Raw genomic sequence first — 16,234 nt, forward strand, 5'->3', positions numbered from 1 at the left:
CAAGCAAAATTGACAACAATTCGATGTTGCAATAGCTTTTCACATATATGCATTGGGCACAACGATGCATTTTTTAGTTATTTTTCTTCATAATATTATTTGACCAAGTTGACTTTTATCTAACTTGTACAATGAAGTTCCGAGGCTGCTTAAGTAGCCATAAGTATTATACATCGATCTCTAAAACAGCGTGTTGTAATTTTCTGGAAATCTGCGAGGTATCTGCATCTACATTATTAGAAACAGCGAAATCCAAATATAGATTGTTTACGTGGTATTTCCAAGATTGTGGACGTTTTTAAAAATGAAATTCAGATCATGAAATTTTCAACAATTTTATCGTTTTACTTACTACTCCACCCAAGAGATTGGATCGATAAAATGTATAATATCATGGTTGTTACGAGAATACCGCAAATTATGCACTCAGGCAGTACATGATCACATTGACCCCCAGGATCGCCACGTGATGCTCAATACTCTGGCTGTACTGTTTTCATGTATAATTCATGACATCTTTAATATTTTTTCATACATTTGCCATACAACAGGACCACAATTTTCATTTTCTTTTGAAACAACATCTATATATTTTCATAATGTTAAATCAAAGCAGTGACGACACAGAATGCACCATAACCCTAGTTCAAACAGGCCAAATACGGCAAGAAAAGTTGAAATGGGATCATCAGTAGAAAATCTATACAAACGTTCAAAATACACTAATCGAAGCTATGATTATGTTTTTTTCAGTAGTTTTATGAACCTGTCCACGGCCCAATGTTTTTTTTTCATTTTGTATATTCCACAAAATTATCAGATATTCTTAGTAATTATTTCGTCATGTTTCGGTAATTCGATAGTCGCTATGACTGAACAAGTCATACATTCCGGCGGATCTGTTTATGTTACAAAAAACTGAACCATGGTTAGTGATAATAGTTACTGTGTGTGCTTGAAGTATTAAAGCGCGGGAATTGGGTCCCAACCGACGATAACAACACACGCTAACAACGCAAAGGCTCTTGGGTAGACGCTTGTTTGTAAGCAATGACACGCTATGGCCATCTGACGCATGCGCAAGGGACGACCTCCCTTCAAGCTCTTAGAAAATACTTGTTGCACGTTGCATTGTCACATGATATATTGTACTAGTAGGTCAACAAATTCACCATTTGCACAATCATTTCGGGATTCGTAGTGTTGTAATCACTGTAATACATACGCGTTATTAAGAGCTATATTTGATTACGTACATGCAAATGGCAACATAGATCTCCTTCAGACTGAGAGAACCATGATTCTGGTTCCCGTTGTGCCAACTCATTCTCTGACCAATTTGGAACAGTAGACGCGATGGCGTTCAATTGAAACACTATTTGGGGGGAGGGGCAAGAACAAGACCCGTGACTCTCTCCTTCCCAATGCTTGACACCATTTCAGTCAATTTGATTTTGCGGTAGGTAAAATGGTTGAAATTGAAAACAAGTTGTGTACAGCATATACCTTGATATGCCATATGATGTGCAGCAAGTCATTGAACTCCGGAAACGCGCAAGGAATGTTACATAGCAAAATTGTTCAACTGCTGCCAAATAATAATTAATTGGAACTTTTAATATAGTGTGGGTTAAATTAAAAGCATGATGCAATATTTGGCTCCTCATTTCACGATTTATTGATTCTACCAGTTGTGCGCTTGTGAGAATATTGTTAACATGAAAAATAATGGTTCTGTTTGAATGATAGGCGATGTAGAATTGTATGACTAATATTGGGCGAGTATTTGGTACCAGGCACAGTCTATATAATTGTGGGAGAATTGTGTGATTGAGCACTTATATCTGTTATTTCACTCGGTTACCTCATTTGATTAGGTTGGATTAATGTCAGGTTTTAAGCTGTTCTCATCAGAGTATATCTGTTGATATATGCGAGATATATGGGTCTCATATAAACAAAGATGGCGACTTTGAGTGATGCGCAGATCAACGAGTACAAACTGAGAGGATTCCAATCTTTAATTACGTAATTTTTAGGTGATTGGAAGGTATCGAAGGAGTCATCGGCGGCAATCGGTGCATGTCGCTCCCAGATCAAACCTCATACTTGTGATTTCCATTTGAAGAGCACATTGGATTGTGGGAAAATCAATGTTTGTCAACACAAATCTCGCACATGCGCAGCGCAACGACCACCGCGCTTTAACGACTTTTTAAAATTTCACACAGAAAATGTAGAAAAAGAATCAAGACAAATTAGGTGTGCAACAATAATTATTTATTTAACCATTAAAACAAAACAAAAACGATGACCATTTTAATGATTCCCTTTTTCCCTTTTCAAGTTGAATGAATAATATCAATATGAAATCGTATTACCTTGAATATACAACTAGAAAGAACAGAAAACATGAAAACATAAGGCACACAAAAAACGAAAAATTTAAGGAATCACAGTAAAATAAATGCAGTACTGATTCACAACTCAAACCCAACTACAAAAAAAGCAAAAACAAATAAATAAAATAAAATTGACTGCATGCATATTATATTGCAGATTTGATTGGCCGTTATCCATCTGCCGTGTCACTAGGTCAGTCGCAACTGAAACAAAAAAAGACATTTAATATTTAAAATCGCTTCAAGAAACAGAATAACACATTGCTAAAATAACACCTTTAACATTGCATTGTACATGGGAAAATTGTATCACATTGGACATATATAACACTTTTAAATATCACGTGATATCCCTGATTCATTTCTATCATGTAATCTCTTTATATCATTATCACATTATTACTCACCTTCCTGGCACAAGCCAACTATTCCCAAACTCCTCAATTGATTTAGCCATGGTACCATCAGGTTTTCGGAAGTCATCTGTCATGTCGTCGTCATCATCTCCAAGTAAACCACATATTTTCCCAGACATCTTAGACGAAATTGTCACATGCAGCGTCCTATCACCGTCCCAGACCACGTGTATATGACGCATGATCTTGACATTGACTTCTGTATCGGTACTGAAGATTATCAGATCCGGACTTACCTTTGAATACTTATTTGTTGAAACAACGTCGTTAATCTGGGGGAAATGGATACAGTCAAATTCATCAGTCACACACAATACTACGAAGTTACTACGAGAGGTTATTACCTCAAAGTATGCACGAAGACAGTACAGCTCGAGTATTGACCGACGCGCAGCATAGGTCGATGCGACGGCCTACTGTCTGAGTGCATACTTTGAGGTATGCTTCCAATAATCTTATTATTATACACCTTTTGCTTCATCAACATCATCAAGGACACATCATTGGAATGCAGAAATCCAAGAAGTTTTGAACAGAATCAACGAACTTCTTTGTGTGGAATCCGGTCAAACTCTGATGGCAGCCATGTTTGTATTTATTATTAGAGGACGCTTACGCGCGTCATAATTGCATATTTGGAATTCGTATTTCCTTATATGGTAGGATGAAAATATCCCGTAAAATACCGCAAATTTACGCCACGCTGTAACTTATGGCGTTACGGTGACAGATGTATAATAATGAACATTATGATATGAAGTGATTTGCGCTAAATAAGTAATAGTATTGGCAACCGATCTCTCGTGTATTACAGTCAGAAACTGTAATTGTACAACGCTTACCGATCGACGAGGCCAAAAACAAAATGTGTCAAAAAGATATTTTTTTAGAGATTCAGCCACTATTTTCAATCTAATAACAACTTTTATCAAGTCCACTGATTTATATTGTTATATGAATGAGACTATCAGAATATATTTTTTTTATACAATCTATGTACTTTAATAAACGAGTGTGTCGATGTCGGTTAGGTTTTGAAAAGGTATCACTTGCGGACTCTCCTTGAAGAACATAGGCCACAGAAGGTTACGTGTTGGAAACAAAACAATAGCAACAGATGATGACAACCAATTTGAGAATTAGTCAATTTATACGACTCAAATCATTCCCATTCGCGTATGAGCAGCAATGTACTTCCCGAGATTTCTCGTGCGACTGCATGTCATCTGCAGTACGTTAGCCCAATCGCTAAACTCCAAGTCGTATATACAAATGTCAACAGTGGGTTATATATCATTCCGCAAGTAAAAACTGATTGCCGAAAGTCATTTCAGGCCGACATCTGAATTCCAGCGCAATTTTAGATTTTTTGACTCAGGTGCAGTTAAAAATTATAGGTCGTTACAAAAATTATTATTATTATTATTATTATTATTATTATTATTATTATTATTATTATTATTATTATTATTATTATGTAACCACTTTCATAGACATTTTAAAGTATATAATATAAACTTTAATGGAAAAAGCATGATTACAACTAAACTATTTTGCATTTGCGCCATTAATAAAGATGACATTGAGTTCGCATTGTGTACTCCAATAGTTAAGGTAGACGGGTCCGTGCCGCTGCTAAAACGCCAACTTTTTGGTTTAGAAACGCCCTCAACTTCGATTATTTTGGATCCTGTCATGAATTTGTTTTCGCGTATCTGTTAACCGACTTAATTAACTGATTATTAGCGAATTGCTGTGTTATGTCTGTCATCGTGTAGGCCTATTTGAAGTTTTGGACGGAACTTGGCTCAGTGATTTGGAACTAATTACAAGATACCGTCGCTATTCTGACATCCGTAGTTATTAATGTAGTGAACGATTAATCAAAAGATATGACGTATTCAGTGCTTAATGTGATTGGCTTTATGATTGAAGGTTACGCCCTAGAGTCTTTTTACTGTTTTGTAATTGGTTAGAGTTTTGAAAATGAATAAAGAGAGTTTGAGTTGGTCTTGGCGAATACTCCACGACAGACGCAGTCCGAGAGAGTCCAGGGGCGAGCCTTGAGGCAGTCCAGTCTTGGGCGAGTCTTGGTTCAGCCTTAAGAGAGTCTTGGGGACTTTTTCCCCAGGGCGCTGTGTCTTATAGAGTGCTCGAAAGATCGACTAAGACGAGAGCTGAAACGTATTTCGTTGTGTGTGTCTTATTTGACTGTAAAGTATAAGTGACTTTCCCGATCCCGTACCTCAAGGGGACGAGATAGAGAGACGAGACGAGTTTCCCCCTGAAAGTGTGGAGAACCCGAGAGAAAGAGAATTTCCCCCTGATAATCCCATGGCTGCATAGCACTCACTCTCAAAACCAAAATCTCGCGAGATTTGTGTATAGATTAGCACACACTTACTACAATCTTTCGTTTTTGAAGAAGCTTTACTTCATCGTCTGCCACTATTATAGTAGCACCGTAGACCACTGCGTAGTGCTGACCGTGCCTCATCCTTGTTGCATGATGTTTAACTATGATAGTGAATTCTGGGACGGTATGTACACAGTCTTGAACAAGCACGTAGGAACAGTTTCCTTGGAAGTTATATTTCAGTCCATCAAACGTTCTTAAGTGCGGATCTCTGATATCAGAGCCATCTAAATAAAAAATATTAGTATATATTTACATATATAATTAGTAGGTCACTGCTGGTGGAAAAAAAATGTCTCTAAGATATATCGTAACTGATTTGGTTTTTCTGAACATGAAATACTGGGCTCGCGCATGTCTGTCCAGTCACTCTGCTTTGTACCAAAATATTTTACAGTAATAATATATGCTGCATTTTACATATTATTGATAAAAATATAAGATCGAGGAAAAAAGACTCTCGCTTTGACAAAATCGAATGTTATTAGTGAATTTTGATTTTTAAATAGAAACATTTCTATCTTAGAAATTTGCATTGTTTGAAAACAAGTGAATCGTTATTACAATATACATACAATGTAGTATTCAGTAACTAACAAATGCACCAATCAGCGTGGCTTGTTTGATTATTCAAAAAAATACGTGCGCTGATTGGTAATTTCCTTCAATGACGTTTACTATATAATATTAAATATTCTCAAATGCAGTCCTTGTCGTACTTTACCAAAGTATGATAACTGGCGAGTAAGGTAATTATGAACAAATAATAAATGATTCTAAATAAAACATTAGCCTCTATGAATGAAAAGTAATAATCATATTTAAAAGCATATGAGGCCATTACGAGGATACCGCAAAGTATGCACCCAGACAGTACGCCTTTGCATCGACCTTCGTGCATATTATATATCTTTCTCTCCCAATGACACATCATGGGAATGCCGAAATCCAAAATACAGATAAAACAGATTTAGCGAACATCTTCGTGTGGGGTCTGATCAAACCCTGGGTGACGCCATGTTTGTTTTTATTATTAGAGGACCCTCACAACACTTGAACGTTTAATAGTAATGTTTTCAATCATACAGGGTCATAAACTATGCATCCTACCTTTTTTCTCACAGCATTGTCCCGTGTATCCATAATCGCAATGACAGTAGGAAGAACAGTCATATGATGTTACACATGTCCCATGTCCAGAACAACCTGTCAAGGGAAATATTCCGTCACCATGTTGGAAATTATAGGTTTCACTGTTGGCAAACATTATCCAATACCTGCATAACTTTTCTAATGTTTTGAGGCAGAATATTTGTTTAACTTTATTGCGCCACAACGCTATATGTAGCCTTGAACTCAGAATGACGCATTAGATTATGGTGATCACTTACTTATATGATTGTCAATCAGAAATGATGGTATACTTCTATGCTATATAGAAACGTGTAACAACAACAATCACTTACTGTCGTCACAAGGGGTACAGTCTGGCTCTGAACAGTTACTTCCTTTCCTGCCACGAACACATACTGGATATATGCCACATTCGTACTTAGGTCTGCATTTACACACACCTTCAACCCAGTAAGGCGTTTCATCTGGTGGACATATACAATATTCACAGTCACATTCTCCGTATTGATCATAAGTTGACATAACTCGACTGCCATTGCACTCACATTGTTCTGGCTCTGGATATGGCGTAGTAGTAGAGCCTAGAGTTGATGTGCTTGATGCTGAAGTACTAAGTGGTGTTGTTGTAGTTGTTTCTTCACATGGAGGGAACGCCTCACACCACCTTTACGACACGAAACAAGTCTATTAGTTATATGTCATATACATTTACGAACAGTATTCAAAGTTCCAATGCAAGGCGAACTAGTAGCAAACTCTAGCATCTGTTAGTAATTGTAGACCGTTTGTGGGCAAAATATCAAATTTCCTAGCATATTTATGGCACTGCTGTAATATTCAACGTCATATGTTCAGATAAATGATGAAAATCAACGGTATACAGACTACCGTTGAAACATTACTCAACCCTCTAGTAAATAACCATTAAAAAGCATGGGCGACAAACGTTCAAATTATCCCACAATGGCAAGCTGGAAGGATATTGTTGACCACTTTGTCACACTCCATGCAGTTATACAGTTACAGAAGCATCTGTCTTGTAGTGACCAGACATATACTATTTGTTCGCAGATTTTCAGAAAGCTCTACATTAATCTGACGGGAAAGATGTTTTTGATTATAAAATTCAATTTAATCCCATGTTAAATCGTCTGTTACAAAAGAAATATCGCTTTATTTTGATCTTGGAGTGGGCTTCGACAAAGTTGTATTTTCCGCTTTTATATAATTGAATTGGAAATATGGTGTATTATCATAGTTACCAAGTTAACCAGGTTTATTTTTTTACAAAAATATGACGAAATCGAAGTAGTGTATCTCGGATACTGTAAAACGTATTTTGATTTATTAAGTTGTGCTGTCAACTGCTTGATTCTACGGAACGGTGGGATCACGGAATATCACGAAAGATACTATAAAAAGTTGTATAATATGGACAAACGATGGAAATATTCCTGAGCCACTGAAATTAAAAATGTACTGTTCTATTATGAGTTTGGCTACGTGTTGTTATATCAAGGTGTGTGCGTTATAATCCTTTCACAAATGAGATTAAAAGCGGAGACAGCAGCTCAAAAATACAAGACTTGATGGCCGACTTGTGTACAAATGTGAAACTATAGAAATTATTAAATTATTTTGTGTATTGATAAATTTAAAGCACGAAGGTCACTAGCTAAGTTTAGTAGCTTTTGTCATCCTCTCGAAATAGAAACCGGTAGACTTCAAGGATTTGATATGTGATTTTGTAATTTATGCTACAGAGAAATTGGCGACGAATACGATTTCATAAAGAAATATCCGACATGGAACCTGCTGAGGCAACGCTATTTACGTAAAAACACTATATGCGTACCCTTCTCTTCATAAATTCAACCAATTGCTGACTTCAAAAAACATTGTTGTTGTCAGTTTCGCACTTTATATATGTCATTCATTTGAACTAAAAGACAGATTGTAAAGTATATTGTTATTTATTTTTCTTATTCTCTAGCTACTACCCTGTCTACTGCTTAACATATAAAGGATCGGTGGCCTAAATCAAGGTTAAATAAACATAATAGTTTTCTTGTGATTGCTTAGCAGATTTAGCCACTTATTTAGACATGTTGTGACCTGGAAGAGCTTGAGAAGTGGTTCATGAAGGCAATGGTTTAACAACATAAGGAATTTGATAGGAAAGACATACAAGAAAAGCATCCTTAATAATTATAAGCTATATATAACTCAGTGTCGCATACGACTTGTTTACCACTTCCGTGTGACTGAGAATGTTCTAGAACCGTACTGTGTCTGGGTGGAATTTTTAGAAGTTGGTTGAATAGGTAATAGGACACTGTAGTTCCAGACTCATTATGTATGCTGATGTAATGGTCTATTTATAGACAGTGTGGGTATATATAGGGGAGTTGTTCAACACTGAGATCAGATCGGAGATCTCGTTGAATTGTATTGGAGTTTAAGTATCTAGTTATTGGAGTAGTGGAGTTTTACCGCGTTATTGTACTTGATGTTTGCAGAGTATAATAATACCAGTACCAGTTGAAACCTCATCTTTTGGCTCCGTATTCGTATTTTATCATCGCCGCCAGGGAAGTCTTTCTGTTACTGCTGCCATTTTGGTATTTGAACCATCACACCTGTACTATACCAATTACGGTAATATTACGTTGCGTGTGACACTCAGTAATGTGCTTGATAGCCAAACCTAAGTATAAACTTACCCGAGTTCCTTTACAAACTTCTTTGATTCTAATTTAAAAACGTTGACCTCGATGTCGAAAATATTGAATAGTTTTGCCTTAAAATCGCTTGTTACTTCCGGGACACCTCCCATCACATCAAATCGTATTGGTGTGTTGGGATCACCACAGTCTTCCTGACACAAGGTAGCCTGAGCCTCTGCTTTAATCGGAACTGCTATATCAAGGGATATTCCAGCAACAGTTTTTGTGCCTTTCTTTATTCCTACAATCAATTATTATCAAGTATTATAAGTAAGTTATTCCAGAAAATGTTCATATCCATCTACATGCGATGACTGTTACACAAAATCATTACACGTTTTAGTTTAGGAACATCCAAGAGATTTCAACTTAAACAAAAATAAAACGTACATATTTTTTCTTATTTCCCGTTGCTAATAAAATCTATATCCATTTGGTTCAAACTTATTGTAATAACAATAAACACCATTTTGCATCAACATCTAGTGATAAAACTATGACGCTCAAGGAGTTAAGATGGCGGTCAAGTTAAGTTGGATCCCTTCAATCATTGAAATACATGATTGCGTTTGAAATTAAATACCTACTACACCAGTTTCTGTTTCTGGTTACTCATAGTAGCACAAAAAACATGTGACTTGTTGAAATTCACGTTAAAAAGCATCTTCAACTTCAACATCATGACAGAGGTTATTAGTCCCTATCCATGATATAGTAGTTTGGGTACATTCATTGTGATAACATTTATATTTCCACCTGTATATAAATCTTGATAATATTTAATATTTTCTCGTTACATAATTGGCAATTTAGTATTTAAAGCCACACGGTTTGTACATGTGTGTTAAACAGTTATGTGGTCATTGTCCACATGGTCATGTGATTGTGTTAGATGAATCCCAATATACAACGCCGATATGCAGATATATGCATTTGCTAGACGTATAACAGCTGGTGAGTACATTTAAAAACATTTGTTCAAAGATATAACAACATTATTTCTACGCGATCTCCTGAATACAGACACATGTCGGGGAAAAGTACAATCGCTAGCAGAACACAAGAAAGGCCGTAATGAAAGCGGAGTTGAATAAAAGCTTACAAAACAGCTAAACAGTTTCCCAGTGAGAGTAAAACCAGTTATCTGGGTGTACGTGATGGGGCATCGACCAAAAAAGTCTAGGAGGAACGCCGTTTGGTCAGGCGGGAAAACGTCAATCAGATACAACAGGAAGACGCGGGTGTAAATCGTACAAGTCAATAATTGGAAGATATATATAGAAGGTAATGCGAAGATTCCCCGAGTAAACAAATCACTTAATAATCCAGAATAACGAACTGAAACAACAAAACAATCAACAACAATACAACAGATCATTTTACACCTCTAATATCCTAATACCCGACATATAGTACAGATAGCGTTATATTTAAGCCAATTATATGGTTATGTATATATATAGTTATGTATTTATAGAAACAACGGAAAAATGGGACATTAAAATGAACCATAAAATAGAACTATAAGCCAGCAAACGTAAACCGATTAGTGCCCGGTCATATAGAGTAACCAAACAAAAACGCAAATATAAAAAGAATAGTAAATGGGATGTTGACACAATACATCATCACCAGCATCCCACTGCAAGTGGTCTAGCCCAATAATTTTGATCGAAAAACTTTCAAAAATCACCTGCGACATTTTCAATGAAACAAGATTCCGATAAGCCAATTCGAAATTGGAATTACGTAAAACGGAACAGAACAACAAACGACAGTGTTTAAAACAGTTACTGAAATGCGAGATTCTGTGATGGGATCACACTTCGGTTTTGCAAAATCATACACAGTAACACGAGAAAAATATTAATGGCTAGCAAATCACCTTGCTATCGGCAAGAAGAAAACAAACATATTGGAAATTGTAGTCAATTTCGCGAAATTCCCAGAAGCCTTTGCAACACCTTAACAAAATATATATTCAACAGCAGAATTTGCAAACATGGAGCGCCAAGACACATGCCTTCACCGCGTCGTGTTCGATATGGGGTTCGCAACACAACGCATGTGAAATATAAACACAAACAGAAAATAATATGTAAAATATATATTTGTTTTCCCATCATATATTTCGGGCAATTCGTTTGAATTAGTAGTTTTTACAGTTGAATCAGCGGCGAAGGAGTCAACGTGATGTATCGATTGTTTGTAAGAATACGACCCTACGAGCTGCGAAACCATGGCTAGTATTAGGATGGGCCATAGTTCAATACTAAATGTGACAATTTAGGTATTAGATATTATAGTTAGCTATAACCCTCACTTCCTGAATAATAGAAAAATAAAACGTACATGTTTCTGAGTTGTTTGGAATAATATGTTTACTCACCTGGAAGTATTTTTAACCACCACGGAAGCTTTGAAAGCAAATGCATGAGGTTCTTGTTTTGAGGCGGCAATTCTGCTACAAATTTTGGGACAATAGCTCCTTCTGCATTTACTGTGATTTCTACTGATTCACCAAAATTCACATCTCCTTTCAAAATAGGATCCAGTGTTAGCTGACAACAGATTTCAAAATTTGAGTTAGTACTTTAGCAGACTTGTTATTGTTTCTCATTGTCCTCAAAAAATCTCATAAGCCATTGCGATTTTAGACTATACTATACTTACTATAGGTTTTGGAATTTGAAGGCCATATGTGTCTGTCCATATAGCTCCAGCTTTCAGACCAGTTCTTATACCAGCAGATCCAGTAAGTGTACCCAGAGATATCTAACGAGAGAGAGCATACATTGTCAAATCAATTATCAGCAACAAAAACCAAACTCTGAACATGAAAAACATTGAGGAAATGTAAATATTACATAAATTATGAAAAAGGATATATACCATGAATTTTTCTAGTGTGCTCTAAAACAAACACACATGGCAGCCCCCAGGATTTGACCGGACCCCATACAAAGATGTTAGCCAATCTGTTCTAAAGTTTTATTACAAGGATACCGAAAATATGCATGGAGACATCTTACATCTGTACGTTGGTCTTCGTGCATATCTTTTGGTATCCTCGTAATACCCTCATATTAATACTTGTAGTGTCACAATAATTGGAATGAACACATATTTAGCTTCTAAGGTAAAGGATATCATGTTACAGAAAATCAAATTTTCTAGGTGTAATATCTTTGCGTATAAAATAGACTTACACTTGCAGACGCCGACCCTTCTACATCCACGACAAATTTTATAACGCCAGGAATAAACACGTAAGGCAAAATAAATCGAGCCAGTACTTTATCAACAAGAGTTTTAGACCCATCTACTGAAGCACTGCAAAAAACATATTTAAAAAAAATATTACGATATGATTTCATATTTTAATGTATTCAATGAAATATGCTGTTATTGTTATCAATATATAATCTGTTACCGTTTGCCGTGACTAGTTGTAGTGAAGGTTTGAGTTAACTAAAAATGTGTCACTACTATGATATATTTATTAACGTTTATGTGAATGTTCTACTAATATAAATGGCCGCCATGCTCTCGCTGAAAGTGATGAAACAGGCGTGTTTTGCGGCTCGAACTCACTGTTCCATTTAACATTGTACATGGGTAATGAACGCATTGACGATAGTGGAACTTTATATGAGGAACAAATAAATATCGTTCCTAAAAAGGTCTCGTAAATCATTTACATCTAAGCTCCATAGCGTACCTTGCTTTCCATTCATACTTTCCCTCAACAGTGTTGGTTAGAGAGCCGTCAAATTCCATTCCAACTAAAGTTATGCCATTCCACCAATCGGCTTCAAAGCTAAACTTGAAAGTTGATTGGAACACCACTTTTGGAGTAATTGTCAAAATATGTGGGCCTCTCTAGTATGAGAAAACGCAATATGTTGTTTGCAAATTTATCATAACTGTTTTATATTTGCACCTTACATGACAGGCTATGTGTTGGCATTTTAATGTGAAAAGCTTAAAAGATTTTGTTAATGAAACTTGAATCTAGCAAAAAATTATCGACATATTTATATTTTGATGCATATTTCATTGTAATGGACATACCTTAATGACATACGGGAAAGACAGCTCAAAACTTGGTCTCAATGTTGCCCTACGCTTCCTTGTTCCTACTGGATGCAGACTTCCTACATCTGCAGTAAACAGCTCATCCGTGGTGGTAATCTCAAGCAACTCAATTAGAGTGAACGTACCAATAGTCTTGTAACTCACAACCTATATGTAAAACAATATAAACAGCATAAAGTAGATTTCTCAGCTTGAATGTCGTCTTCAGTGTATTCACGATGGTTGGCTGAGTTTGATCAGCTGATTGCTACATATCACAGCCCTCATGTGACCACATATTTGACAAATGCTAGACACTGTTTTGATGCTTACCATCTATCTACCATTTACTGGACATCGAAATATTAATCACAAAATATTTCTTGACCATTTATAAAATAATACAGCAACACTACTAATTATCTATCGATATGCAAATTAGTATAACAAAAAATGCGATATCACTTTCAATTTCTTCAGAGTATCCATTCGAATCTTCAATATAAGATGTAGCACTAACATGACCACATGAAGGTTGTATCTAACATAACATTAATGTTTACTTAGATTGAATTATGAGCTTTCATAACATATACTGTTTGATATGGTTTAAATCTGCTATGTAAATAGTTAGTGGAAATTTTATTTTCCATAAACGACATCCCTAGAACATATCGTCATAAGGCACATGTTATACATATTATCACTATAGTATCATTTAGGTCACATGAAAATCGATAAATCAAACAATGCTTGAGAAATTACCTTCCCAATAAAAGGATTGCTATTTCTGCCAACAATTGTGTCTCCAACTGTGGCTTCCAGCTCACCAGGTGCTACTTTTTCGAGAACGACTAATCCTGGAATTCCGCAAAATGTGAGCTCTGTTCTGACAAATGTTCCATTTGTTTCACCATCATCAACTCCAACTATATCTTCCAGGAATCCATCACTGTGATTCGAGACTATGATATCTCCAATATCGAATACAAGACCGCCACTAAGAAGGATGTGAAACGTCTTTACAGTTTCTGTTGTATTTTCAATCTCAATATCGTAAAAGCTGCCAAGACATTTGTACACCACATCGTCTGTAGATGGGAGTCAAATAAAAACACCTTTATATATAAGTATATTTAATAACACTTTCATATTTCTTAGTGCGTAGTTTACTTTGGAAATGCAGATGATTTGACATTATTTAACAAACGTTTGATGATATATATATATATTTCGTGCGTGAACATCGATGTAGGTAAGCATTAAACAAATAATAAACAATGCAATTTAAAAAAATTCTGATTCTGTGAATTTGCTCAGGTACGAACACATTTACTCAAACAAAATGAAATATTGTGAAATGTATCAACACCGCATGCGCACTTTCTTCAGGGAGACAATCTTCATCAACTGAACTATCAGGGGTAAATTCTTCTCCACAGGGTTCTCCACACGTGTCAGGGGGGAAACTCGTCTCGTCTCTATATCTCGTCCCCTTGAGGTACGGAATCGGGAAAGTCACTTTAACTTTACAGTCAAATAAGGCACACACAACGAAATACGTTTCAGCTCTCGTCTTAGTCGATCTTTCGAGCACTCTATAAGACACAGCGCCCTGGGGAAAAGTCCCCAAGACTCTCACAAGGCTGACCCAAGGCTAGCCCAAGACTGGACTGCCTCAAGGCTCGCCCCTGGACTCTCTCGGACTGCGTCTGTCGTGGAGTATTCGCCAAGACCAACTCAAACTCTCTTTATTCATTTTCAAAACTCTAACCAATTACAAAACAGTAAAAGACTCTAAGGCGTAAACTTCAATCATAAAGCCAATCACACTAAGTACTGAATACGTCATATCTTTTGATTAATCGTTCACTACATTAATAACTACGGATACCAACTGTCAGAATGAGTAGTCTAAAAAACGGCGGCTATCTGGTAATTAGTTCCAAATCACTGAGCCAAGTTCTGTCCAAAACTTCAAATAGACCTAAACGATGACAGACATAACACAGCAATTCAGCTAATAATCAGTTAATTAAGTCGGTCAACAGATACGCAAAAACAAATTCATGACAGAACTATCACTTGGAATATAAGATTGCATACTCATTTATGGAAAACGAGGATTAGTCATTTGTGAGAAATATTTAGACCATATTATACAAATACCTGTTTCTAGAACATGTATATCAACATCGTCAAATGTTATATCACCATTTATGAGTTCTTCCAATAGATATTGACTAATTTCTCCTTCTTCTGCCAAGCTGTCCTCCACCGGGATTAAATCCAACTCTTGTCGAAAATCAGCATATTGAAGGACGTCACCAATTTGTGCTGATTCTCCCAGTAGAACAGTGTATATATCTAAAAATGTACAAATGATGGAATACGTCATGTTGGGATATTCAGAAACTTCCATTTGAAAATATCATAATAGTATAATATCTACGACACTATTGTGAATTCGTGTAACCGGAGGAATATATAGAATAAACTAATGACATGCTGAGTAATAAAATATATGCAAATTTTGTATATAACCACAAACATTCGGTTATTTTCATAAACTTCTCCCACTCTTTATTTAAAAAAAATCAATAATTGAACGTCTGTTTAATACGACACAAAAACTGTCAATGTTTTCGATAACTCAGTGACCTACATGCTGTCAACCCATCGCACAACGCATACAACCTACCTAGTTTCAAATATACCAATATTTTATGCATTATACCATCGCCCTGAATGCTGCAGATAATATCACCCGTTTGAACGTCAAGTTCTTCTTTCGTAATAAATAGCATTGTGTTGTCGATTTGGTCATCAACATTCAACGTTGGACATGTATACAATATTGCTTGAGAGGCGTCAATAGTTTTCACATTGCTTTTCAGTATGGTTTTGTCCACACGTGTTGGATCGCTATAGTCAGGAAGCACAATACCACCAGGGCAGAGTGTGTTGTCCCACCCTCGACAACCACTTGGCTAGGAAAAAGAGAAACAGAATGATCCGAATTCATCTACAATTCATCCATCCCTCATCCACCTTCCATCCATC

At 36.2% G+C, this 16,234-nt stretch overlaps 1 protein-coding gene across 1 annotated transcript; it reads right to left on the reverse strand.

The window, feature by feature from the left end:
- Nucleotides 1–2,258: 2,258 nt before the first annotated feature.
- Nucleotides 2,259–9,223, reverse strand: LOC144350013 (BMP-binding endothelial regulator protein-like). The gene is made up of 6 exons (XM_085494314.1): nt 9,092–9,223; nt 6,701–7,032; nt 6,345–6,440; nt 5,223–5,461; nt 2,810–3,090; nt 2,259–2,606 (listed from the first exon to the last, which is right to left on the reverse strand). The coding sequence occupies exons 1-6, from the start codon at nt 9,202–9,204 to the stop codon at nt 2,597–2,599; spliced, it is 1,071 nt and encodes a 356-aa protein (XP_085350440.1). The 5' UTR covers nt 9,205–9,223; the 3' UTR covers nt 2,259–2,596.
- Nucleotides 9,224–16,234: the final 7,011 nt, after the last annotated feature.

The sequence above is a fragment of the Saccoglossus kowalevskii genome, chromosome 20, assembly GCF_978046115.1.
Source record: "Saccoglossus kowalevskii chromosome 20, keSacKowa6.1, whole genome shotgun sequence".
Lineage (NCBI taxonomy): Eukaryota > Metazoa > Hemichordata > Enteropneusta > Harrimaniidae > Saccoglossus > Saccoglossus kowalevskii.

What these genes read in the sequence shown, in the direction of transcription:
- LOC144350013 (XM_085494314.1), bottom strand. Translation starts at nt 9,204, where the DNA reads ATGGGAGGTGTCCCGGAAGTAACAAGCGATTTTAAGGCAAAACTATTC. An exon ending in AAGTTTGTAAAGGAACTCGG is followed by an intron (nt 7,033 to 9,091) that starts GTAAGTTTATAC and finishes CGTGTCGTAAAG; the next exon opens with GTGGTGTGAGGCGTTCCCTC. An exon ending in CTGTACCCCTTGTGACGACA is followed by an intron (nt 6,441 to 6,700) that starts GTAAGTGATTGT and finishes TTCCCTTGACAG; the next exon opens with GTTGTTCTGGACATGGGACA.